A 26,133-nucleotide genomic window follows, 5' to 3' on the forward strand; every position below is an offset into this window, starting at 1 on the left:
AATAATGGAAAAACAGACAGAATAGACTTATGGACATGGGGAGAGGGGAGGAGAGGGTGAGATGTATGGAAAGAGTAACATGGAAACTTACATTACCATATGTAAAATAGATAGCCAATGGGAATTTGCTGTATGGCTCAGGAAACTCAAACAGGGGCTCTGCATCAACCTAGAGTGGTGAGATGGGGAGGGAGATGGAAGCGAGTTTCAAAAGGGAGGGGATATATGTATACCTATGGCTGATTCATGTTGAGGTTTAACAGAAAATGACAAAATTCTGTAAAGCAATTATCCTTCAATTAAAAAATAAATAACAACAACAAAAATCTAAGGCAATCAAGGAATTCCCTGGTAGTCCAGTGGTGAGGACTCTTTCACTGTTGAGGCCCAAAGTTTAACCTCCGATTGGGGAAATATGATCCTGCAAGCCTCACAGCTCAGCCAGAAAAACAAACAAAGAAACAAAAAACCCTAAGGCAATCAACAGGCTCTGCTGCTGCTGTTGAGTCGCTTCAGTCGTGTCTGACTGTGCGACCCCATAGACGGCAGCCCACCAGGCTCCTCTGTCCCTGGGATTCTCCAGGCAAGAATACTGGAGTGGGTTACCATTTCCTTGTCCAATGCATGAAAGTGAAAAGTGAAAGTGAAGTCGCTCAGTCATGCCCAACTCTTAGTGACCCCATGGACTGCAGCCTACCAGGCTTCTGCATCCATGGGATTTTCCAGGCAAGAGTACTGGAGTAGGGTGCCATTGCCTTCTCCGAACAGGCTTTGAGGAGACAACAAAAAAACTCTTTCTCAAAAAATTAGTTGAGAGGACACTTGGCCGAACTACACTTGAATCAACAAGTTGACATACTATCATCTGACTAGAATGTGAACAGAAAGTGAAAGTGAAGTCGCTCAGTCGTGTCTGACTCTTTGCGACCCCATGGACTGTAGCCCACCAAGCTCCTCTGTCTATGGGATTCTCCAGGCAAGAGTACTGGAGTGGGTTGCCATTTCCTTCTCCAGGGGATCTTCCCGACCCAGGGATCAAACCCAGGTCTCCCGCATTGTAGACAGACGCTTTAACCTCTGAGCCACCAGGGAAGCCCAATGTTACCTATAAAAGATGGGAAAAATGAGGACTTTTACAAGCATATTAGGAAAGTGTTAGGTAGATCCACTATCTGTGAACCATACGATGATTAGCAAGACACAGAACAAGTGAACAAATTTCTAGAAAAAAATATAACATACCAGCAGGTCGAAAAGAAATTCCTACAACCTTATATAAATTTAGAAAATAAAAATCTTTCCACAAAGAAATACCAAGACCTGAAGGTTTCACAGTTAAATTTTGCTAAACTTTTTCAAAACAGAGCGTGTACCAAATTTACATAAATTCTTTCAAGGAGTCAAAGGAAAAAAAGAATTCTATGAAGTATTCCAGTCCATTCTACGAAGGCCTGTATGAAGCCTCTGTTGTGATTCCTAAACCTGAAAGAACTGTATGAGAGAAGATAACCACAGGTCAATCTCATTTCTGGACAAAGTTGCACACATTAGGAACAAGGAAAAACTAGCTCGGATTTACCCCAGAAATGCAACAAGGGTTTGACATGAGTAACTGGTCATGCTTCCTGCTAACTATGGTGTATATACTGGAGAGTGTCATTTAACCCTTTAATTCCTCTAAGGTCCTCGTCCACTCTAGAGTCACTGGCCACATGTGGCTATAGAGCGCTTGAATTGTGGCTAGACCAAATTAATACATATGCTGGAAACACTGGATTTCAAAGACTTAGTATGCAAAAAAAGAATGTAAAACATCTCATTAACAAATTTTCATAATGATTACATGCCGAAATGATAATATTGGGTTAAGTAAAATATAGTTTTAATATTATAATTCCACCTGCTTTGTTTCACTTTTCTTGAATGTGACTGCTAGAAAATGTTACATCATATCTTTGGTGCATATTATGTTTCTATTGGAGAGTGCTATGTTAGATGGTAGGGTTTTCTTCATACCAAATTCCAGTCACCCCTGTTTTTACTTCTATTGTCATCAAAGTGACTTTGAAAACGATGCTTCCTTGTGTAACTTGAGCAGTTTTTTTCCTTAACATACAGTCAGCAGGGAAAGGGCTTTGACTTTGCCCCATGTTTCCAAGTGCACAGTTCAGTTCAGTCGCTCAGTCGTGTCCGACTCTTTGCGACCCCATGAATCGCAGCACACCAGGCCTCCCTGTTCATCACCAACTCCCAGAGTTCACTCAGACTCATGTCCATCGAGTCCGTGATGCCATCCAGCCATCTCATCCTCGGTCATCCCCTTTTCCTCCTGCCCCCAAACCCTCCTGCCCCCAATCCCTCCCAGCATCAGAGTCTTGTCCAATGAGTCAACTCTTCGTATCAGGTGGCCAAAGTACTGGAGTTTCAGCTTTAGCATCATTCCTTCCAAAGAAATCCCAGGGTTGATCTCCTTCAGAATGGACTGGTTGGATCTCCTTGCGGTCCAAGGGACTCTCAAGAGTCTTCTCCAACACCACAGTTCAAAAGCATCAATTCTTCGGCACTCAGCCTTCTTCACAGTCCAACTCTCACATCCATACACGACCACAGGAAAAATCATAGCCTTGACTAGACGGACCTTAGTCGGCAAAGTAATGTCTGCTTTTGAATATACTGTCTAGGTTGGTCATAACTTTTCTTCCAAGGAGTAAGCGTCTTTTAATTTCATGGCTGCAGTCACCATCTGCAGTGATTTTGGAGCCCCCAAAAATAAAGTCTGACACAGTTTCCACTGTTTCCCCTTCTATTTCCCATTAAGTGATGGGACCAGATGCCATGATCTTCATTTTCTGAATGTTGAGCTTTAAGCCAACTTTTTCACTCTCCTCTTTCACTTTCATCAAGAGGCGTTTTAGTTCCTCTTCACTTTCTGCCATAATGGTGGTGTCATCTGCATATCTGAGGTTATTGATATTTCTTCCGGCAATCTTGATTCCAGCTTGTGCTTCTTCCAGTCCAGCATTTCTCATGATGTACTCTGCATAGAAGTTAAATAAGCAGGGTGACAATATACAGTCTTGACGTACTCCTTTTCCTATTTGGAACCAGTCTGTTGTTCCATGTCCAGTTCTAACTGTTAACTTCCTGACCTGCATACAGATTTCTCAAGAGGCAGGTCTAGTGGTCTGGTATTCCCATCTCTTTCAGAATTTTCCACAGTTTCTTGTGATCCACACAGTCAAAGGCTTTGGCATAGTCAATAAAGCAGAAATAGATGTTTTTCTGGAACTCTCTTGCTTTTTCCATGATCCCGCGCATGTTGGCAATTTGATCTCTGGTTCCTCTGCCTTTTCTAAAACCAGCTTGAACATCAGGGACTTCACAGTTCACGTATTGCTAAAGCCTGGTTTGGAGAATTTTGAGCATTACTTTACTAGCATGTGAGATGAGTGCAATTGTGCGGTAGTTTGAGCATTCTTTGGCATTGCCTTTCTTTGGAAGTGGAATGAAAACTGACCTTTTCCAGTCCTGTAGCCACTGCTGAGTTTTCCCAATGTGCTGGCATATTGAATGCAGCACTTTCACAGCATCATCTTTCAGGATTTGAAAAAGCTCAACTGGAATTCCATCACCTCCACTATCTTTGTTCATAGTGATGCTTTCTAAGGCCCCCTTGACTTCACTTTCCAAGATGTCTGGCTCTAGATTAGTGATCACATCATCATGATTATCTGGGTCGTGAAGATCTTTTTTGTACAGTTCTTCCATGTATTCTTGCCACCTCTTCTTAATATCTTCTGCTTCTGTTAGGTCCAGACCATTTCTATCCTTTATCGAGCCCATCTTTGCATGAAATGTTCCCTTGGTAGCTCTAATTTTCTTGAAGAGATCTCTAGTCTTTCCCATTCTGTTCTTTTCCTCTATTTCTTTGCATTGATTGCTGAAGAAGGCTTGCTTATCTCTTCTTGCTATTCTTTGGAACTCTGCATTCAGATGCTTATATCTTTCCTTTTCTCCTTTGCTTTTCGCCTCTCTTCTTTTCACAGCTATTTGTAAGGCCTCCCAGACAGCCATTTTGCCTTTTTGCATCTCTTTTTCATGGGGATGGTCTTGATCCCTGTCTCCTGTACAATGTCACAAACCTCATTCCATAGCTCATCAGGCACTCTATCAGATCTAGGCCCTTAAATCTATTTCTCACTTCCACTGTATAATCATAAGGGATTTGATTTAGGTGATACCTGAATGGTCTAGTGGTTTTCGCTACTTTCTTTAATTTAAGTCTGAATTTGGTAATAAGGAGTTCATGATCTGAGCCACAGTCTCACTTGTAAACCTTCACAGTATTAGCAAACATGTCACCTGCTGATGGCAGTAATTGCATTATATCCAGAATGCAATTAACTGTTAACGTTTTTCTTCAACTTTTGCTATCTTGTTCAGTTTTGCACCATGAGAGAAACAACTGTGGAAAAGGCTATAAAAATGATTAGAATATTATATAATAAATTATCATGTGTCAGGTGCAGTAAGAAGCAAACAGTAAATGCCCTAAAAGAAATTCAAAGGAACCTAGTAGGTGTCCTTAGCATTTGACTATCCAAGCAGTTTTTTCATAGCTTTCAAATCCATTTGATTTCTAAGCCAAGGAAAGCTAACACAGAGAACTACTAGTGACTTTCAAAGTCATGGGGTACATATATTCCCAAATAAATAGAAAAATAAAATGTTTTAAGAGAAATGAATTACAGTAGCCCCCTCCTTATCTGTAGGGGATATGTTCAAAGAACCCCACAGGAAGCCTGAGACTGCAGATGGTAATGAACCCTAGGTACAGACTGTTTTTCCCTTAACATAGACCTATGATAAAATTTAATTTATAAATTAGGCACAGTTAGTAACTAACAACAATATCTAAAAATAAAATAGAAAAATTATAATGATATACTGTAATAAAATTTATGTGAATGTGGTCTTTCTCTCTCAATTTTTAAACTTATGAATTCTTTATTTCTAGAATTTTACATTTAATATTTTCAGAACACAGTCCACCATGGGCAAGTGAAATCTCAGACAACTCAGACAATGAATCTGCACAAGTATAGTGCTTGTAATTTAACACCTAGCAGTTAGTTAGTTAGCTAGCTAGCTTCTTTATCTATTTAACTAATTTTTGGAGGACTTTGTATGCAAGGGCCCCCCACAATCATCTATTAAATCCTTGTGTTGCTGTCCTAGATACAGCATAAGTTTTTTAAAAAAGCACCAATTAACCTCTCTATGGAAACTTCTGTGACATTCCCAGTATATTTTGATATTGCAAATCAGAATTGGGCAAAATATTAGCTTTGTATTTTTCATACTCTGAGAAAAGTCCTTAGAACTCCATCACTTGATGAAGTTTGCCAGGAGCAGAAGAATCACTGAGATGTGGATCCAAAGCCTGACGTGCCGAGCTTGGAGCTGCTGGTATTTTTCAGGATAGGCAAGATGCTGCTGCTCTACCTAACAACCCCCAGAAGTTTACCTCTCATGGGACAGGCCCATCTCTTCATCCTCCTCATCCGAAAACTCTGGATTTACCACCTAGAAAGTCAGTCGCCACTGCCAAAGAAAGGGAGAAGATGGAGCACCGCATACTGGATCTTCAACTCTCTTGGCACTCCTTCTCACATTTCACTGGTCAGAGTCAGTCTCGTAGCCACATCTCACTTCAAGGGAGTGGAGAAGAACAGTCCTGCTGGTGGTCTGGAGGAGCCGAGCTGAGTAACTTGGTGAGCAGAAATCTTATCCACGCTCATCTTCCTCTGGGTTTCTTATTATGTGACACCATAGCTCTCCTTATCATTTTAGCCAATTTCAGGCAGTGTTGTCTGTTATTTGTGGCCAAAACCATGATAACTGAATACTGCTGCTGCTGCAGCTGCTAAGTCTCTTCAGTCATGTCCGACTCTGTGCGACCCCATGGACTGCAGCCCACCAGGCTCCCCCATCCCTGGGATTCCCCAGGCAAGAACACTGGAGTGGGTTGCCATTTCCTTCTCCAATGCATGAAAGTGAAAAGTGAAATTGAAGTTGCTCAGTCGTGTCCAACTCTTAGGGACCCCATGGACTACAGCCCACCAGGCTCCTCCGTCCATGGGATTTTCTGGGCAAGAACACTGGAGTGGGATGCCATTGCCTTCTCCGGAACTGAATGCTAGAACACCCAAATCTCAAACCAGAAAAAAAATCCCCTATATAAATTCTATATCCAGCAAAACATCCTTCAGATATGGAGAGATTTAAGACATTCTCAGATAAATAAAAATTGAGAGAATTGGTCACTAGCAGATCTGCCCTACCAGAAATTCTAAAGGTAGTCTTTCAAGCTAAAATGAAATAACATGGACTATAACTCCAATCAACATGAAAAATAGAGCACTGGTAAAGGTCACGACACAGGTAAATATAAAAGAGAGTTTAAATCAATTTTCTGGTTGTAACTCTCCCATCTTGTTGGTTGTAACAACTGCATGAAACAATAGTTATGAATTCTGTGTTGAGGGACATACAATGTATAAAATTTAACTAACAGCACAAAAGGGAAGAAGAGTATTGTTATACAGGGGCAAAGTTTTCATATGCTATTACAATTAAAAGGGTATGAATCCAAACTAGATTATTATAAATCAAGGTATTAGCTGTAATCTCCAGGGCAACCACTAAAGAAAGAACTAAAAATGTTTATTTACTAAGAGAACAAAAAGGGGAATAACATTAATATACTAGGAAATATCTCCTTTAACACAAGGAAGGCAGTAATTGAGGGATAAGGGATAAAGTAAGAAGAGATGACATATATTAATAGAAAACAAATAGTAAACATAATTCCTACCTTATCAGTAATCATATTAGGTAATGGACAGAATGGATCTAAAAAAAAGTATCCAACTATATACTGTCTGCTAGAGACATACTTTAGATTCAAAGTCATAAGTAGGTTGAAGGTAAAAAGATGGGAAAAGATATATTATGCCAGCAGTAACCAAAAGAGAGAAAGAATAGCTATACTCATACGAGACAAAATAAACAACACAAAAATTGTTCCTAGAGACAAAGGAGGATATTTTATAATGGGAAGAGGGCCAGCCCATTAAGAGGATATAACAATTATCAACGTACACACCCTTAACAACAGCCCAAACATCATGTGGCAAAAACTGACAGAAGGAAGCTAGAGACAGTAATAGCTGGAGATTTTAATGTCACTTTCAATAATGAATAGAACCACTAAACATGTGATAAACAAGCAGTTGGAAGACTAGAGTGACTGTTATTCCTGGAGAAGACAACAGGGATTGTAGGAATCTGGAGCTGGGTAAGGGCTTCTTGGCTGGCAAGAGTGGTAAAGAATCTGCCTGACAATGCAGGAGACATAAGAGATGCAGGTTCAGTCCCCAGGTCAGAAGACCCCCTGGAGGAGGGAACGGCAACCCACTCCAGTACTCTTGCTCGAGAAAATCCAATGGACAGAGGAGCCTGGCAGGCTACAGTCCATAGGGTCATACAGAGTTGAACAGACTGAAGTGACTTAGCATGAATAAAAATCATGCATAAAATGAAAACCTCCAAGAAAATATAATCAAAAGGACTTTTGAAGAAACAGATAGGATTAACTTACTTAAAATTCTAAAAAAATTAAAGTGTAGATTAAATTAGCTGATAAAGATAAAATAATCTGTGCATTTAAAGATCACATTAATAGCCTCCAAACTGAGAGAAGGTCATTGCAACTAGGAAAAAAAAAAAAATAGAAAAGAAAAAGCCTTTGTGGGAAATTCAAAGTCCTTCCTGTACTGCTTCAAGAAACCAAAATAAATTTTCACCAGATATGCAATTCAGAGTTCATTTACTCCATAAAGACAGAGGAGAATCTTTTCAAAGTGGATGAAAATATCAGGTGCAGATATGAAGAACTGGACACATGAAAGATTCAAGCCAAGTTTTTTCAGAAAATCTTGAAGGAAGCAATGACTATTATCAGAGTCAGCTTATATCCCATGAGTAACAAGTTTATGGTAATAAGTTGAAGGCTTTACTGGCTGTAAGAAATCTCAATAATTTAAGAAAAGAAAATGTGTGTACTGTAGCCAAAAGAGCATTTCAAAAGTATATTTAGATCCTGATGTTTCAAATGAGGCATTTGGCAGAAACCCAAGAGGACCACCAATGAATCCTCTGGATGAAGAGATTCCCAGGAAAGGATGTGCGTCAGGCTGTCTCAATGTGAAATGCAGGATTCCTCCATACACCATCTTCATCTTGTCACAGCAGGCTCTTCATGAGCCAAGACAGAACTTATCCTAGTGTCCTTGCTCTGGCAGATTCTCAAAACCTTCCTTTGGTCCTACATCCACTTGCCCTCCCACCTCAGTACCCCTAGCCCAGGCTCTAGTTCTCTGTAAGAAGTCAAGTGCTACAAAAGAGTCCCAGGGACAAGTTCTTGAGAAAAGGAACCACTGTCCTTCTCCATATTCCAGAAAATGAGAGTGACCTGCCCCAGAAATGTCGATACACTAAGTGCTAAGTGATACTAAGTAATAAACATTAAGTAATCAAATGAATCATGGCAATGGCATTAAGAATAGACTGATTGACCAATGGAATAAGAGTGAGTGCCCAGAACACACTCAAGTCTTTTGGGGGGAAGTTAACATAGAATTAAATTGCCACCATAAGCCAGAGGAAAAAATAATTGGTTGTAAGAGCAACAATTCTATGGAGATCCTTACCTAATGGCATATACAAAAATAGACTCCAGATGACTTAAAGATCTAATCATGAAAGTGCAAACTATACACTTAATAAAAGAAAGAGTAGAATATCTTTGTGACTTAGAGTATGGGAAGTACTGCTTCCTACAAATTAAGAAGAAAAAGATGCCAACCCATTAAAAATGGGGCAATGGAACTAAAGAGGTAATTTTCTAAAAGAAGGAATACAAAACTCTAACAAACACATGGAGAGATGCTCAGACTCAGTTATCCAGGGAAATGCAAATCACAAGACTGAGATTACAGTTTATACCTATTAGTCTTGGCAAAACTCACAAGGCTGGCTAACGCCAAGCACTGGCAGGAAGATCAAGATATGCAGTACTATGGGACTGAGACTAACAAAATCATTCTAGAAAGCAATTAGTCAAATTAAGTACCCATGCCGGTCCCATCAGTTCCACTTCTGGGTGGACAAGCCAAAGAAATAACCGAACAGCTTCATCCATAACCAGCCAGGTATAATGGTGTTCTCTGTAGTACCATTCATTGTGGGAAGGAAGGGGCTTGAAGCAAGGGCTTGTAAAAATTGCTACAAACATGGGGTAGAAATACACATGGTAACATAAATGAGACTTAAAAGTGTCAGTGAAAAAGTGAAATACAAATGAGGTATAGAATGGCATTTGTGTGTGTTTTCAGTCATGTCTGATTCTCTGCGACCCCATGGACTATAGCCCATCAGGCTCCTCTGTCCATGCAATCTTTCAGGCAAGAATACTGGAGTGGATTGCCATTTCCTCCTCCAGGGGATCTTCTCCATCCAGGGACTGAACCCCTATCTCTTGAATCTCCTGCATTGGCAGGCAGGTTCTTTACTACTGCACCACTTGGGAAGCCCAGAATATCATCTACATTGAGTCAAATATATATAAACCCAAAATGATAGTACACATTTTAGAACACCTCACAAACAAAAAGATACAGATGAAACACATTAGAAGGGCTGCCCAAGAGCAGAGGTGGGAAAAGGGCATAGAAGAATGAGCACATGGGAATTCCTTGGTGGTCCAGTGATTAGGACTCCGGGGGCTCACTGCGGAGGGCCCACGTTTAATCACTGGCTGGGGAACTAAGATCCCACAACCCACATAGCATAACAAAAAATAAAATTAAAATTAACAATAAGAGGACTCTCATACTTAAAAAAATGAATGAGCACAAAAAGAAATGAATACAACAACAGAGAGGCCTGGCACAGAACAATGATGATAATGTGCCATGAGGTGAGAGTTTGAGTCACTCGACTTTAACACCTTAGGTTTTCCACAAGAAAATATTACAGTACAAAGTTAATTCCACTACACTGCTGCTGCTAAGTCACGTCAGTCGTGCCCGACTCTGTGCGACCTATAGACGGCAGCCTATCAGGCTCCTCTGTCCCTGGGATTCTCCAGGCAAGAACACTGCAGTGAGGTGCCATTGCCTTCTCTGTCCACTACACTGCATACATACAATTCCTGTAAGCTTTTAATACCAACGTGTCTTCATCATTTAAACAGGATAATATTGTCAGCAACTTAAGAAATTACTCAGTTAAAACACAGACAGAAATAGACTCACAAACATAGAAAACAAATTGAAGGTTATCAAAGGGGCAAAGGGGTGAAGGAGGGATAAATGAGGAGTTTAACATATACATACTACTGTATATAAAATGCACAACAACTAAGGACCTACTACATACACAGGGAACTATAGTCAATAACTTGTAACAACCTATAATGGAAAAGAATCTGAAGAAGAATATATATATATGTATGTATGTATAACTGAATCACTGCTAAAACCTGAAACATTGTAAATCAACTATGAAAGTGAAAGTTGGTTAGTTGTATCTGACTCTTTGTAACCCCATGGGCTGTACAGTCCATGGAATTCTCCAGGCCAGAATACTGGAGTGAGTAGCCTTTCCCTTCTCCAGGGGATCTTCCCAACCCAGGGGTCGAACCCAGGTCTCCCTCATTGCACGCAGATTCTTTACCAGCTGAGCCACAAGGGAGCCCAAGAACACTGGAGTGGGTGGCCTATCCCTTCTCCAGCAGGTCTTCCTGACCCAGGAACTGAACCAGGGTCTCCTGCATTGCAGGTAGATTCTCTACCAACTGAGCTATCAAGGAAGCCCTAAATCAACTATACTTCAATAAAAAAATATATTGCTCAGTTAATTCTACTGTTTTGAGAATCTACTTGTATCTCTGTTTATAAGTACTCTAAAAAGTATAATAAACGGCAATTAAGCAAGTGAAACAGATTTATCAATTCACAGGGCTACAAGTTGCTTGGACCTAAAGCTAAAACTCAGATGCCTAAGAAACAGTGTTGCTTACGCTGCATTTGATTGAATGTACAACCAGCAGTGACATGGGGTCGTGAGGTTGGCAAAAGATTTTTAAACATCGCATTTAAATCCAGTATTTTTGGAGGATTGATCTAGAAACATAGCCTGGGATTCTGACAAGTATAGCTCTGCGTACCATGGTTATAATTCCTTTTAGTAGCAGAATGTAAGGAACCCAGGCATTTTTAAGACTCACGGGGGGATGCTTGATGCTGCTGAAGCTTTGGGTTTTATAGGGGCTTCCCCAGTGGTTCATCTGGTAAACAATCTGCCTGCCAATGCAGGAGATGCAAGAGATGTGTTGGATCCATGGGTTGGGAAATACCTTAGAGGAGGAACTGGAAACCCCCTCCAGTATCCTTAGCTGGAGAATCCCATGGACAGAGGAGCCTGGCGAGCTACAGTTCGTGAAGCTGCAAAGAGCTGGACACGACTGAGAGTGTGTGCGTGCGCACATGCTTGCACGCGCACACACACACACAGAGCATAGTTTGGGCAGTGCCCCGCTGACCTCGGAGATTAAGCGAGGAGGAGGGGTGTGGACAAAAGATCTGGGACCTCAGACTCATACAAATTCTGCAGCTGCTTAGTCATCTTCAGAAGCCCACATGACAGGAGTAAGAAACACGCTGTCCTTCACTGAGGCATCTACCACCAATATTTTCGTAAATTCCTTCTAACCACCGACGATAAACAACAGAAACAGAACAAGTGAAAAACTCTGCTCCTTCCTTACTTATTCCCAAAACTTTTCTCCAGTTTAGCGAAACCCACTTCCCTGCCCTTGAGGGGATGGCCTGCCTCCTGGCTTGTTGCCCACATCAGCATTTCCCATCTCTCTAGCACAAAGGGTAACATTTTTTTCTATATTATGGAAATGCTGTTGCCAAAGTATATCTTAATCCAACTATCTTTAATCTTCAGAAATCATAAAGACATTTAAAAAGAGCTATAAGAAATTCCAAATGCAGACTGGAAATAATTTAGGCAACTCATCTGAAGTCTAAAATCCCATGAGATAAGTGGCGTATTCACTGAACTTGTCCCTCCACTCTTCTTAGTGGTTTTCCATTTGCTTAGTCACTATGGAGGGACAAAATACAGAAATACATTGTTTCTGTAATATTCTAGTGTAAACTTTTTTCCATCCTTTGAAGTATTTGGCTTTACAGAACATTAGGTCATAAACAGAGACATGACAGTGTTTAAAGAACCAGCAATGTGTAGCTCCATTTGTAAGAGGGAGAAAAGTAAATTCTTACCAATTCGATTTGCTGGGAAGGAAAAATGTTGTTGCCTCTTCAGGTACTAACAATGACCTCTTTTTGCCCCAGCTGGCAGGAAGGTCAAAACTAAATTCTGTTGCAACTTAACTCATCTTGGGCCCTGATACATTCAATCCCTCTTCTTTTTGTAGCAAAGACCCCCTGCATGGGCTTTAGTAGGATTCAATTTAAGATGCAGGCATGTCTAGGAGACTCCAACATAGGAACCACAAAGGGCACACTTACACGATGAACTGAGGTGGTTCTGAGAAAGAATAGAAAGATGACTGTACAGGCTGGGTCAATGATGGCTCAACACAAGAGAGGAGCTGCCATTTAGCCTGGGTCTCTCAGGGTGACCTCTGACCCCGTGGGCTTACCCTTGCTGGGGACAAAGACTGCTTTTCCAATTTTACCATTCATCCCACTCCAGTGAGCTTTGGTGGAACATGCATCAAAGGGAAAGAAATAAAACTGAATTTGTAAAATATTAATTCATTTATAAAGGAACTCCATTTGTAGTATGAGGAAAATCACATATTTTGAGAATACTTATGCATAATGTAATTATGTTCCTTTACAAAGTGGCTCTTTATTTTAAGAATATAAAATATATTTTTAAACAAATCTAATTCTATCTTATGATTTTAGTTTAAAATTGGAATATTGCAGTTGAAGTTTCTATAAAATCACATCTTTTAATTTATGTACCTTTCATCTGTCTTGTCTTTTCATCAAAGAGCAGATATAAAATTGTATTACCTTAACTGGACTGTCATTTTGAAAACACTTTGAAAGTTACATAATAAGATATTTAAAAATACATCTTGATCTAAAATTTTTCTTATGTAAAATGATAGAATGAATAGTTTACAAAATATGTTTAAAAAAATACTCCCGTCCCCTGGGACTTATAAGTAGTGACAATAAAATTGAGATAATCTGATAGGCTGCTCTATTAATATTAAATAATTATACTAGCTGAAAAAGAAAACAGAATATTTACACTGAGTACATTCACTAGCATAAATGTGCCTATAGTGAAAAGTTAGATTTACATATTTATGTTGTGCTGTGTGAGCACTAGGTTGCTTCAGTCATGTCTGGCTCTTTGTGACCCTGTAGACTGTAACCCACCAGGCTTCTCTGTCCATGGGATTCTCCAGGCAAGACTCCTGGAGTGGGTTGCCATGCTTTCCTCCAAGAGATCTGCCCAACCCAGGGATCAAAACTGTGGCTCTTGCAGCTCCTGCACTGTAGGTGGATTCTTTACCACTGAGCCACCAGGGAAGCCCACTCATTCATATTGGATTGAGGGAAAAATAGTATTTCGGGGGACATGAGATTTAGCTTCTTGAACTTGATAGTTAGGCCATCCTTCCTAAGGAGCTCAGTCTATTTTATTAGCAGGGGACGTTTTTGTTTCTGAGAGCATCTGGGGGCCATGAAGTAGATAATAGCTATAGAACCTCAGGTAATGAGGACCCACATCAACATTATGGTACAGCAAACCCACTGTAGAGCAGGGAATCTCCAGACCCTGCCAGGGGCCCTTGGCCTGAAGTTCCTCTCGGCCGCCTCTGTACAAAGCAAGAACACTGTGGCATTTTATACTCGTGTGTGTGGATTATCTTCCTCCCCAAACCTTGAAACCAGAGGCTACTTGACCCCTACAATATGAGTATTAAAAACTTTCTGTAGTAATAAGAACAGTGAGAACATAGGACACATTTTAGGATGAGAGGTAAAGAAATTATTCAAAGATTCAGAACTTAAGAGTCTCTCCAAGTCTTTTGAAGATTGTGAAAGAATAAACTTGAGATGTTCAATAAACCCTCTGCTCAGGTTTTTGGAAACCCTCTTCTGGAAGTATTCTCATTCACAAAAGCAAAACAGATTTTCTTGGTTTCTGACCCACATGCTAAATTTTCAAAAGGATATTTTGTTTTGCTTTATTTTAGTATTTGTTATTCCTTAATCAGTCAATCAATAAGTTGTCAGAACAATTAAAGATTCAATCTTACTTTTATCTGGACAGTTTTAATTTCATTAAATCTTATATCAGCAAGAGATTTCCTTGTCTGGCCTCTTCGGTGTCCAAATTTACACTTATTTCTCATCACTTGTTCATCATCTTCTATGGGTCTTCGAACATATTTAAAGCGATCTTTGAGAGCTCGTTTCCATAAAAACTGTGTAAAATTATAAAACAGGGCAGTTAACATTCAAAGAGGTTTGAATAAGCCTATATAAACAATAAAATTGTTGTCTATCACCTTTGGGCTTGAAAATATCTTCCCATCACAAACACTGGCCAGACCGAGAAATCTTGATCTAGTTAAAAGGTATATGGGTGTTCACTGTAACAGTCTTTCAACTTCTGTTGTAAATTTGAAAATTTTTGAAATACAAAATTGTGACTATCAAAAGCTTGTAACAATCTATAATAGAAAATAATCTGGAAAAATTATATATATATATATATATATACATATACATATATAATCGAATCATTTTGCTGTACACCTAAAACTAATACTGTATTATAAATCAATTATATTTAAATTTTTAAAAGTTAAGAATAAAACTAGTCCTAAAAAGAACCAAATGCTTCCTCGCTTGTGTACTCTCTCTCTTACATTAATATTCTAAGAAATTTTCTGCATCGCCCACTGTTACATTAGAAACACAACGTCACATACATTTGTGGGGAGAGTTTGAGTAAACACCTACCATGCCCCAAAGTCTCCCCTTTCACTGTATGTGTACAAACCTGGACCATAATGTGCTAAGCAGTTTTGCAGGTCTCTTAACAGTGAACTATCTTTAGTTAACATCGCTGGGAAAAGATGTGGGTAAAAAGCACACAAGATCAAAGTAAGCATTATTCATAACTTTCTGTTTGTCTCATTTGATAACTACAGAACTAAAGGTCAAAATGTAAGTAGATAGATATGTATTTGCTTCTATATATGCAAAGATTCTCTGGGAGGAAACTTTAATAATACTGGTTACTTCTGGGAAGGAAAATTGGATGATTGGAGGATAGAGGTGGGAGGGAGATGTTCCCATTTATATCCTTTTATAGCTTTTGAACTTCATGAAAGTATAACTTATTGAAACAGCAAATTTAGACTCTTTAAAACACAACTAACTCTATAAACAGTAACACTAATTTTTGGCAAATGTTATATCTTAAGTATAGAAGGAATTCATGTCATGTCAGGTAATTATCAATACTAGGACCCCAGGTTTGTTTGTTTGTTTGTTTGTTTGTTTTTTGAGAAAATTTGGTTTACTTTTTTTTTTTAACTTTTATTTTTTTACTTTACAATACTGTATTGGTTTTGCCATACATTGACTTGAATCCACCACAGGTGTACATGAGTTTCCAACCCTGAACCCCCCTCCCACCACCCTCCCCATATCATCTCTCTGGGTCATCCCAGTGCACCAGCCCCAAGCATCCTGTATCCTGTATCGAACCTAGACTAGCTATTCATTTCTTACATGATAGTATACATGTTTCATAGTGTGCTTTTGTACACAACAGAATATTTTAGAGAGGATATCATACTAGAAGCAAGGGTAGCTGAATACCAGTCTGACTTCAAAGTTACTGGTTCTAGATATGTCTTTTCTGAGTCTGGGTGGTGAAAAATAATCTTTAAGGCCCTCTCCCACTCAGGAAATTCTATGATTCTATCCATATATAATGAACTTTTTCCAAGAAAGAAAGAGAGAAAGAAAGAAAAAAGCAAAGCAAGGGCGGGAAGAAAGAAAACAGAGGCCTTAAATGTTATGTTCACAGATAGTGACATTTATTATTTGCTATTCAGATTGGAACTGATTGCTTAAATTCCACATCTTCAAGAAAGTACAGCAAAAAGTTTTTCTCACAGATGTCTGTGAAAATAAAGTACAAAGGACATGCATCTTATTTAGATACAACTACCAACGTATGCATGTCACCTAGAGATATAAGAACTAATAGGCATTATAGCTTTAGGTATAAAAGCTATAATTCTCCACAATTGTCCCTTAAGTCATACAGTTCCAGTGTCACAACGCACTCAAGTTTTTTTAACCACCTTGACTTTTTTAAGTGTACAGTTCAGTAGAGTTGAGTATGTTTACATTGTTGGGCAATGGAGATCCCCGACTTTTAAAGCCAAGGGACTTGGAGATCCAGAGAGCAAAGCTTATACGGAAACCTCTAGAACAGTGTTTCTCAACACTGGTTGCACATTAGAATCATCTGGGGTCCTTTTAAAGATGCAAAGCTTTCTTCTTCAGATCAACTAAATCAGCATCTCTGGGGATCCTGATGTGCAGCCAGAGTTGAGAACTGCTGCCCCAGAACACCACCAGGATCTTTTTTTGTCAGAACAGCAGAGCCGTGAGAGAATCAGGTGAGGCTGTGGGTTAAGCCCTCAAAACTATACAGCTTCTGCTTGGGTCTAAACAGAAAGGCAAGAACCACTCTAGTGATGTGAAAGCATGGATGTAGGTACAGTCACAGCTTCTCTTTCTAGTATGGCATCTCTTGAAGATCCTTCCTAGAGACTCACGGTTAAACATGAGCTTCCAGATAGCTTTGAGAGAGAGATTCTGATCATCTTTCTAGAGGACAACATAGAGAGAGAAAGAAGACCAAGGAGGAAGCTGGGGAGGGATGAACAGGTGGAGCACAGAGGATTTTTAGCACAGTGAAAATACTATATATGATACAATAATCATGGATACATCTGTCTAAACACACATAGACTGCACAATGCCAAGAGTGAACCTTAATGTAACCTATAGACTCTGGGTGATTATGATGTGTCAGTGTGGATTCATCAGTTGTAATGAATTACCTCTCTGTGGGGGATGTTGATAACGAGGGACGTTAGGGATGTGTAGGGGCAAGGGCTATTTGGGAAATCTCTGTATCTTTCCTGTGAACTTAAAACTGCTCTAAAAAAATAAATCTTTTTTTAAAGAAGACATAGAAACACATAGAAATCATCAAAAAGAACAGAGCAGAGAGAGAAAGACCAAAACTAAGAACAAAATGGGGATGGAGAGCAAGAGACAGAAGAGATGGTTAAGGGAATGGAATTAGAGAGAGACCAGACAGAAAATGACAGAGAAAGAGAAACAGACAGAGCTAGATAAACAGGGAGAGAGACTGGGGAAAAGGGAGTGAGGCCTGAAATTAGTGGACAGCACAAGGAGGGTTGAGAGTAACCGAATGGTGCCATGTGGTCACTTACAAAGCCACAGCCGTCCTCATCCAGGAAAGGGTGGGCCTGCAGTAGGGCATTGACCACGTCGTTATACTGCTGGGTGGTGGGGTACCTGTTCAGCATGACAGGGAGGACATTTTTCAGTTCAAGAAGCCTGTGTTCCTCCCTATGAGTCCACATTACATTCACTTTTCTTCAAGTCTTGCTATGTGATAATGTAGACACTCAAATCAGGGCTTTCCTGAGGGCTCAGTGGTAAAGATTCCGTCTGTAATGCAGGAGATATAGGAGACCTGGGTTCGGTCCCCAGGTTGGGAAGATCCCCTGGAGGAGGAAATGGCAACCCACTCCAGTATTCTCGCCTGGAGAATCCCACAGACAGAGGAGCCTGGTGGGCTACAGTCCATGGGGTAACAGAAGAGTCAGACACAACTGAGCATAGCGCATACATTCAAATATTGGGCAATGTTGGACTTATTACCGATCTGTCATGCAAAATCTGAAGAGAATGGGTTCCAAATGATTTCAAGTCTATTCTGAAAACATGCCGTCTCCCAAGGCAGCAAGTCTGCCCTGTTATTACTCACAGTGAGCCTTCCAGATACTTGGTCATGTCTGCCTGGAGGAACTCAATGATCCTTATCCTCATGCTGTGATCGGGACACTTCTGTTCTGCTAGCATGCACTTGACATCATAAGGAAACTCTGGTAAGACGTAGGACTTAGTCCATTGTAAGGCTTTATTCCTTGCTAGAATGTGTCTCACTTTCCTTCTGTGAAATAAAAAACACAAAGAGTGAAATTCTATTTCAAATATATGCAACTTATTAATTCTCTATACCCTGAGAGAATGGCTGGATGGCATCACCAACTCAATGGACATGAGTTTGAGTAAACTCTAGGAGTTGGTGATGGACAGGGAGGCCTGGTGTGCTGCAGTCCATGGGGTGGCAAAGAGTCGGACACAATTGAACGACTGCACTGAACTGAACTGATACCCTGAGAACTGATGATAGAAACCACATTCTTGAGATCTAAATATATGGACATCGTCAACCCATCTTCCATCCAGTCATCTATGTGCAAATATTTAAAGGTTCATCAAGTATCTCATTTTCTTTCCCTTTGCACACACACAAATACTTGTCATTCTGGAAAAAATATCATAACAACATAGGCTATAGAAGACAGTCTGAAGTTGGGAAGAATGTTGATCCATGTATCTTGAGGAGGCAATAGGTAATGCGTAGCTTAAAACTGAACAAGATATCTAACTAAAAGAGAGTAAATTGCAATTCAGCAAAGCAAATGAGGCATGTGATAAAGTCTTACTTAGCATCTGATTCAGAACCTTCTAATTAGCTGGCCGCAAAAATTAACTTATTAATTCTAATTAATGTGTTATTATTTATTTCACTACAATAAATAATATTGTAGTGAAGTACAAGAGTCACTTAATGAGTCACTTTAGTTGTTCTTGGCTATTTTAATAAGGTAAACTTGGTCTCTAAATTTAAAATAAGTATTAGATATTCTGATCCTCTCAAATGAAGTTTCTACAAAAGGCTACAGTAGAAAATGATAGCTACAGAAAGCAGATCAGTGGTTGCCTGGGGCTTGGGGTGGGAGTGGAGACTGACTGAAGAAAGGACACCAGGGAGTTTTTTAGGGTGATGAAAGCGTTCCAAAATGGATTGTGACAATGGCTGCACACTGGCATAAATTTGCTAAAATTAACTGAGCTGTATACTTTAAATAGGTGAATTTTATGTTATGAAAGTTAAATCTCAGTAACTTTGTTTATAAAATTAAATATCAGAACCACTTTAAAACCTTAAAATCAGTGACTGATCCAGTGTGTAAAAACTAAAATTTTCAAGCAAGTTACCAGAGGCAAGAGGTAGCATTCAGTCCATTTCAATAATAGGATTGACTGGGAAGGAAGTGAAGTAATAGAAGCAAGTCAAGCTGAAGACAAAGAAAGATTTCCTAAATTAACCTAAGTAGGTTAATCTTCTGGCACAAGCATGGACTACTTAGTAGCCCAAACAAAATTCAGATGAGCTTTGAAAGACCAGGTTTCCTTTAGAATTTTAGGTCATATTTTGTAAGAATGCAAGAGATATAACAAAACATGAGGAATAAAGGAAATTGGAGAAAGAATTCTGCTCTCTTTTCGTGATAAGATCTTTCTCCTTTCTTCCCCTTTGGCAATAACTATATTGGTGGTGAAAACACTTCCTGGCTAAAACAAGCACACTGATAATTCAACACTTGATTCAATACAGCAACAGACAATTCCCAGAAGAAATTTGTGCCTCAGCCCAAACCATTTTCCAATATGTTCCCCTCTTATTTCATTCATTCATTCAAGCAAATATTTATTGGGAAGGTACTAGGGGGCAATTACTTATCTACAATCCCTATTTCCTTTCTTAGTCTCTTATTTCTTTCTCCCACGATCTCTCCTTTATCTACTTAGACCCAGATTCTAAAGTAATGGCAAGTTTCATTGGCTGTATTTTGTGTTTTCCCAAGATTTTGAAAGGTGCTATAACTGTGCAGGCACTAAATTTGGTTTCAGTACAACATTTTAACATCTAACTCCTTTCCCTATGAATTTCAAGTCTATTTAACTGCATGACCCCTTTAGACTTTTGAGGTTGCTAGTCTATACTATATATAGTATATATAGTATCTCATCAATGAATAATTCTACATTCCAATGCTATAAAATAGGTCTTGAGGCAATTTTTATCTTCTTGGTCTATATATGTCTTTTCTCTTCAACATCAGGGTAAGAACTATATATATAACATGTTTTTATTTCTGTCAAATGCCTAGAATGTGACTAGACACATATAGGCTCAATCAAAGCCAGACAGTCCATCTTGCTCCTAATTAGACAAACTCAGAGGCAACAAATTTTCCCTTTCTTACATTAAAACAACTTAACAAGATATTTTGGAAGTGAACAGAATACAAAGTATGCTAACTAACACAAGTCAAAACTAATATTATACAGAATACTAGAATCAGAAATTAAAAACACATTCTAATTGAGTGCAGATAACTGCAGGCACAATCACCACCCATTCATAAAACTATTAAAATTCAATATTTGCATTGTATTTTAAAAATCTTTACTCTGAGGTTATGATTATTCATATCATTATTAAGGTAGAGTTGAGCAGAACACTGTAGAAGTCAGCTCAAAGTAAGAACATGGAGCAGAAAACAGTCGCAAACTAAGAGGATGCTGATATTTCTGTTTCCACTTCAGAGTCAGTGCCCTTTAACAAGATAATATCAGAAAACAAAGATCTTTGATTCAATGGGTCACAACCCTGGGTTCACAGTACAATCATCTGGAAAGCTTTTAAAACATGTTAATGGCTAAGACTGATTCCCAGTCTATCTGAACCAGAGTCTACTGCACTAAATACTCAGTGTCTATGTAGACTTTATATTTGTCATAAAATGAAACTAACAACAAACTTAAGCTGACACATTTGATAATTATCAATATTATTACTGCAATATGTGCCAATTTAAAAAATTATGAGGGACTTTCCTGTTGGTCCAGTGGCTAAGACTCTGTGCTTCCAGAGTTTGGGGGCCAGGTTCGATCCCTGGACAGGAAACTAGATTCCACATGCCTCAATCAAGAGCTCGCAAGCTGCAAACAAAAGATCCACATGAACGTAAGGGAGATCAAAGATCCTGCATACCTCAACTAAGGCCTGATGCAGCCAAATAAATAAATAAATGTTTTTAAAAAATCATGAGATAGAGGTTCTCAGGAAGAAGCTCACTGACTGTAAAACTTTGTTTAACTTTAATAAGAATGAAAAATCATCAATTATTTTTACTCCTAAAAACAGACAATATGGGCCTCACCTAGGATAAGGGAGATGGCCCTATGCAGAAAAGGGCCAGTGGAGTTCCAGCCTGTTAAGGAAAAATCTCAACATACAGAAAACAGAAGTTGAGCCTTGGTAGGGATCAGGAGAGACATACAAGTGGGCAAGGACTACTTGTTTTATCGCCAGGGTATATAACTTATTCAGTAGTTAGGACAGCTCATAATATAGTTCAATTTTGTGTGCCATTTTATTATCAGCTAGTATCCAATGTTTTTTCTCAGATCCAGCCAAGATTCAAGCCTTCTAAACCTCCAGGACACATTACGCATGTGTCAACAGTTGTTTCTCTCACCCCAAATGCCTTGTTTCCTTCATTCTTCTAGGTTCCTCTTAGGTCTTCTCCCCAGGCAGATTCTCTTCCCCTCTCTCCTGGCTCTCTGGTGGTCTTCCTTGTCTAAATCACCCACATGGCCTGCTCCAGCACTGGCCCCATGGGTACTCAACTATGTCTTGCTTTCTTACCTGTTCTGATTTCCCTAATGCCATTGTCGAATGAAAGAGTTGTTCTACAGTTCTATAACAGTTATTTAACAGTTCTAGAACTATACCTGCTATATAGTTATTTAGGAACAGTTCTATAACAAAAATGTTATGTAAAGTTTCAGGAACAAATATTAAATATAACATTCTATGACAGATAAACAAAGACAGTCATAAGTTGCTTAAACTTGTGTTTTCACACATGAAATTGACAACTTTTAAAAAGGGGAGTTCTATTATATTAAAAACAACCCACCCATGATAAAGGAACAGGAAGGCATCAAGCTGATGTGCTAGTGGAGAGAAGTGTGATATCACTAAGTCCTCAAGTTTGAGATATGAAAATGTGTGGGACCCAAATGCAAGAGAGGCAGATCTGGGGATTGGAGTAGAGTCCTCTGTATACACAAAAGGTACCTAAGAATTAGACTGTGGCTTTGCAAACTTCATAATAATCAACCACCACTGAGAAAACCCTCCCAAAGAAGTTTTCTCACCAGGCTTTAGCTACATCCCATGTGGCTTATTTATAGAACCAAGGGCAGACTTCATGTCACACTCAACTGAATCCTGGTTGACTTTTGGCATGATAGTCATGAATTAGGTCTGCTGCTGCTGCTAAGTCGCTTCAGTTGTGTCCGACTCTGTGCGACCCCACAGACGGCAGCCCACCAGGCTCCCCCGTCCCTGGGATTCCCCAGGCAAGAACACTGGAGTGGGTTGCCATTTCCTTCTCCAATGCATGAAAAGTGAAAAGTGAAAGGGAAGTCAGTTAGTCGTGCCCAACTCTTCGCAACTCCATGGACAGCAGCCTACCAGGCTGCTCCGTCCATGGGATTTTCCAGGCAAGATTACTGGAGTTGTGTTTACTTTCCTAAAATTTGGGCCACAAATGACACTTTTCTCTGGGGGTCCCCAGCATGGAGATAAACTGTTACCTTGAGGGACTGTGATGCTTTTCTAGTCTTGTAAAATGGTATTGCTTTCCCGTCCTTAAGGAAGAAGAGCATGAGGCAAGTGGAAGTCTTTGCTGTGAAGAACAGCCATTCTCACTGCCAGGCTTGGTCTTCACATGTAAAGACCCACCTCTATCAGCAGTAGCATTCCCAGCATCAAAAAAAAAAGCAGTGACAAATATTGTGCTCTCCAGGGACTTAATGGAAAGACTGTGTTCCATAAGCCTACATTCATTTTATTCTTTTCCACACAGAAACTTGCAGACTCTATACACTGAAAATGGTATATTTATCGGGGTGCCCAGTTCTCTATTATCAACTCTGAAACGAAATGCCATGTAACTACATCTAAAAGCTTGTGTTTTGGGAACACAGAAGAAGAGAATGGAGTCAAGTAAGAGAAGGTAAGGACATCTGTTTAAAGAACTTGCTGTCATCTAACTGTAGGACATGAAAGGACCTTATAATACACATCCTCAAAGCAGGGATGGAAGTTCACCAAACTACAAAGCTCAACAGAAATGTTGCTTCTGTGTTATTAGGCCATACTCTGTGAATCACCTGCTTTACTTTACCTGGGCAAGACCTTCCACTGCTAAGAAAACAAAGTAAACAAGAAGTTTTTGAAAAGCCCAATAGAAAGATATATGTCAATGAGCTAGGTGAGATGCCACCTCTGAAAATATAGAATGATGTCACAGCAAGATATGCACGGACTATGAAGGAAATGCTGTTCTGTTGCTGCAGCCATGAGTAATTCAGAAAATGTTTGCACTGCAACCACCAGTAATTCAGAAAATGTTTGCTCCACATTCTCATCATTTGATGTGTGCTTTTAATTTGTGTTTTATAGCTCTGGGCTATCACAGCTGCCATTTAATCTATGAAATTTCCAGAGGAATTTAGTTTCTGAAAGGCATGTGTGAACACGTAATCAAGCAGAAAGTAGAGGTAGAGATGTGGCTGGCATCAGGCGCTGTGCTGTAACACAGACGGACAGACAGACACCTCTCACATCCTCCCTGTCCTTGGTTGCCAGTGAGAGATTCAAGGAGCCAGGAACTCTTGGGGTCTTGACTAATCAAGAAAAGAAGCATAAAATAAATACATCGTTTATTTCTCCCTGTTCCCCAATTCTTCTTGGTATTGACAGATGGACAAAGACCCAGAAATGTGACCTTACCCTCAATATTTATATTTATTAGCAGGGCAGTCACAAAAACAGATCTCATAGAGCTATCATGTCTGTGTCCCTCTTTTTCTTTTTTATTTCTCATTCATAAAAAAGAAAAAGTAATGAGACATTACCTATGCAGTTGTTGCAAAATGTTCAGTACTACAATTTTGTAGTTCATAATTATCAAAATCGGGTGGTTCAGGGCAGTTTTTTTTTATTAATCCACCTGTATACTACTACGTTTTTGAACCTTGACCTCATGTCAACAGTTTATATCCTCAGAGCATCTGCTAAATAGGGATGAGCCTGGAAAAATTCACTTTTCAAATCTGGCCCACAGTGCTGGTTTTATGTGACTTTTGGGGCCAAAAAAAGAGACTGACTTAGTCTTGTCCCAACTGTGTGCCATCTAGGCTGTGACTTGCCAGTTCCTCAACCATGCAGCTTCATAGAAATAAAAGTTTCCTATTTCTAAGGATTCAAGCAACTTGATTTATACCAAAGAACCATTAAACCAGGTGGTGAAAGGGGCTTCCCAGGTGGCACAGTGGTAAAGAATCTGCCTGCCAGTGCAGGAGATGTGGGAGATGCAGTTTCGATCCCTGGTTTGAGATGATGCCCTGGAGCAGTAAATTGCAACCCACTCCAGTAATCTTGCCTGGAAAATCTCATGGACAGAGGAGCCTGTCCATGGAAAATTTCAGGAAAATGTCCAGGAAACTTTCATGGACAGGCTACAGTTCAAGGGGTTGCAAAGAGTCAGATACGTGTCAGATATGTAGTTGATCTGACTGAGCGACTACACATACACACACGGGTGCCTTCAAGAACAAACATTAATTTCTCATGGTTACAGAGGTTGGATGTTCCAGATCAGGGTGCCAGCAAAGCTGGATTCTTGGCAAATGTGCTCTTCCTGGTTTACAGAAGACCATCTTCCTACTGTGTCCCTACATGCCAGAAAGAGAGCAAGCTAGCTCTCTGTTCTCTTTCCTTTTTATAAAAAAAAATACTATTTTTTTGGCCATGACCCACAGCAAGTAGGATCTTAGTTCCCTGACCAGGGATCGGACCTACACCCCCTTGTAATGGAAGCATGCAGTCATAACCACTGCACCACCAGGGAAGTCCTGTTGGCCTCTTAGCCTCTAATAAGGACACTAATTCCATCCATACGGAGTCCATCCTCAGGGCCTAATTACTTCCTCAAAGCCCCTCCCTCCAAATACCATCATATTGGGATTAGGGTTTCAACATATGAATTTTGGAGAGGCACAAGCGTTTAATCTATTGTACACCCAGAAATGCCTTGCTGTTACTGCAAAGGATAGTCGTAAGACAACACTAGCAACACTTAGGGCACCTGTTAGAAGTGCTGGATCTCAGGTCCCACTCCTGACTTACTAAATTAGAACTTGCATTCTGATAAGATTCTTGGATGATTTTTAATTGTAGTGGAGCTTGAGAAGCACTGGTATAGGGCCCTGATATATTTCTTTTAAGTCCTCCAGGAAATTCTAATGTACAGTCACAGTTATAGAGCACTGTCTTGTCCATTGGCACAGCACAGGGTCTTCTTGCCTCCTTATAACCACCCCTCTTCATTTCCAGCAAGTCCATTTTCTCTGCCTCTATCTCTCACATTCCAAGAGCACATATTCCAAATAGAATGTCCTATTCCATTTCAGGTGCCTGTACCTTTGCACATGCTGTTTGCTTTTCTGGGAATGTTCTTTCTTCTCCTGCTCCGTTTTTCTTCAGATGAAATTCAAATTATGTTTCAAATCCACCACCCCCCCCCACCCCCCTCGCCGCCTTCAATTTTTGAGAAGATTTCCCCCAGGGGCCTTCTCCATACTTACTTCCCTAAAAGTCTCATTTATCTTTCTTTCTGTGCTATTTCTATACCCTGTGCATTTCTATTTCTATGTCTCTTTCTCA

At 39.7% G+C, this 26,133-nt stretch overlaps 1 protein-coding gene across 5 annotated transcripts in view; it reads right to left on the bottom strand.

The window, feature by feature from the left end:
- SAMD3 (sterile alpha motif domain containing 3) overlaps positions 1–26,133 on the bottom strand; it is a 45,060-nt gene that overhangs the window by 9,035 nt on the left and 9,892 nt on the right. For all 5 annotated transcript variants that reach the window (XM_015097408.4, XM_060419281.1, XM_042253460.2 and 2 more), the window contains 3 exons: positions 18,241–18,426; positions 17,681–17,765; positions 14,447–14,614 (listed from right to left, as the gene is read on the bottom strand). In XM_015097408.4, coding sequence (XP_014952894.2) covers positions 14,447–14,614; positions 17,681–17,765; positions 18,241–18,426 — 439 coding nt within the window. The remainder of the gene's footprint in view (positions 1–14,446; positions 14,615–17,680; positions 17,766–18,240; positions 18,427–26,133) is intronic.

This window comes from Ovis aries, chromosome 8, assembly GCF_016772045.2.
Source record: "Ovis aries strain OAR_USU_Benz2616 breed Rambouillet chromosome 8, ARS-UI_Ramb_v3.0, whole genome shotgun sequence".
In the NCBI taxonomy this organism is placed as follows: domain Eukaryota; kingdom Metazoa; phylum Chordata; class Mammalia; order Artiodactyla; family Bovidae; genus Ovis; species Ovis aries.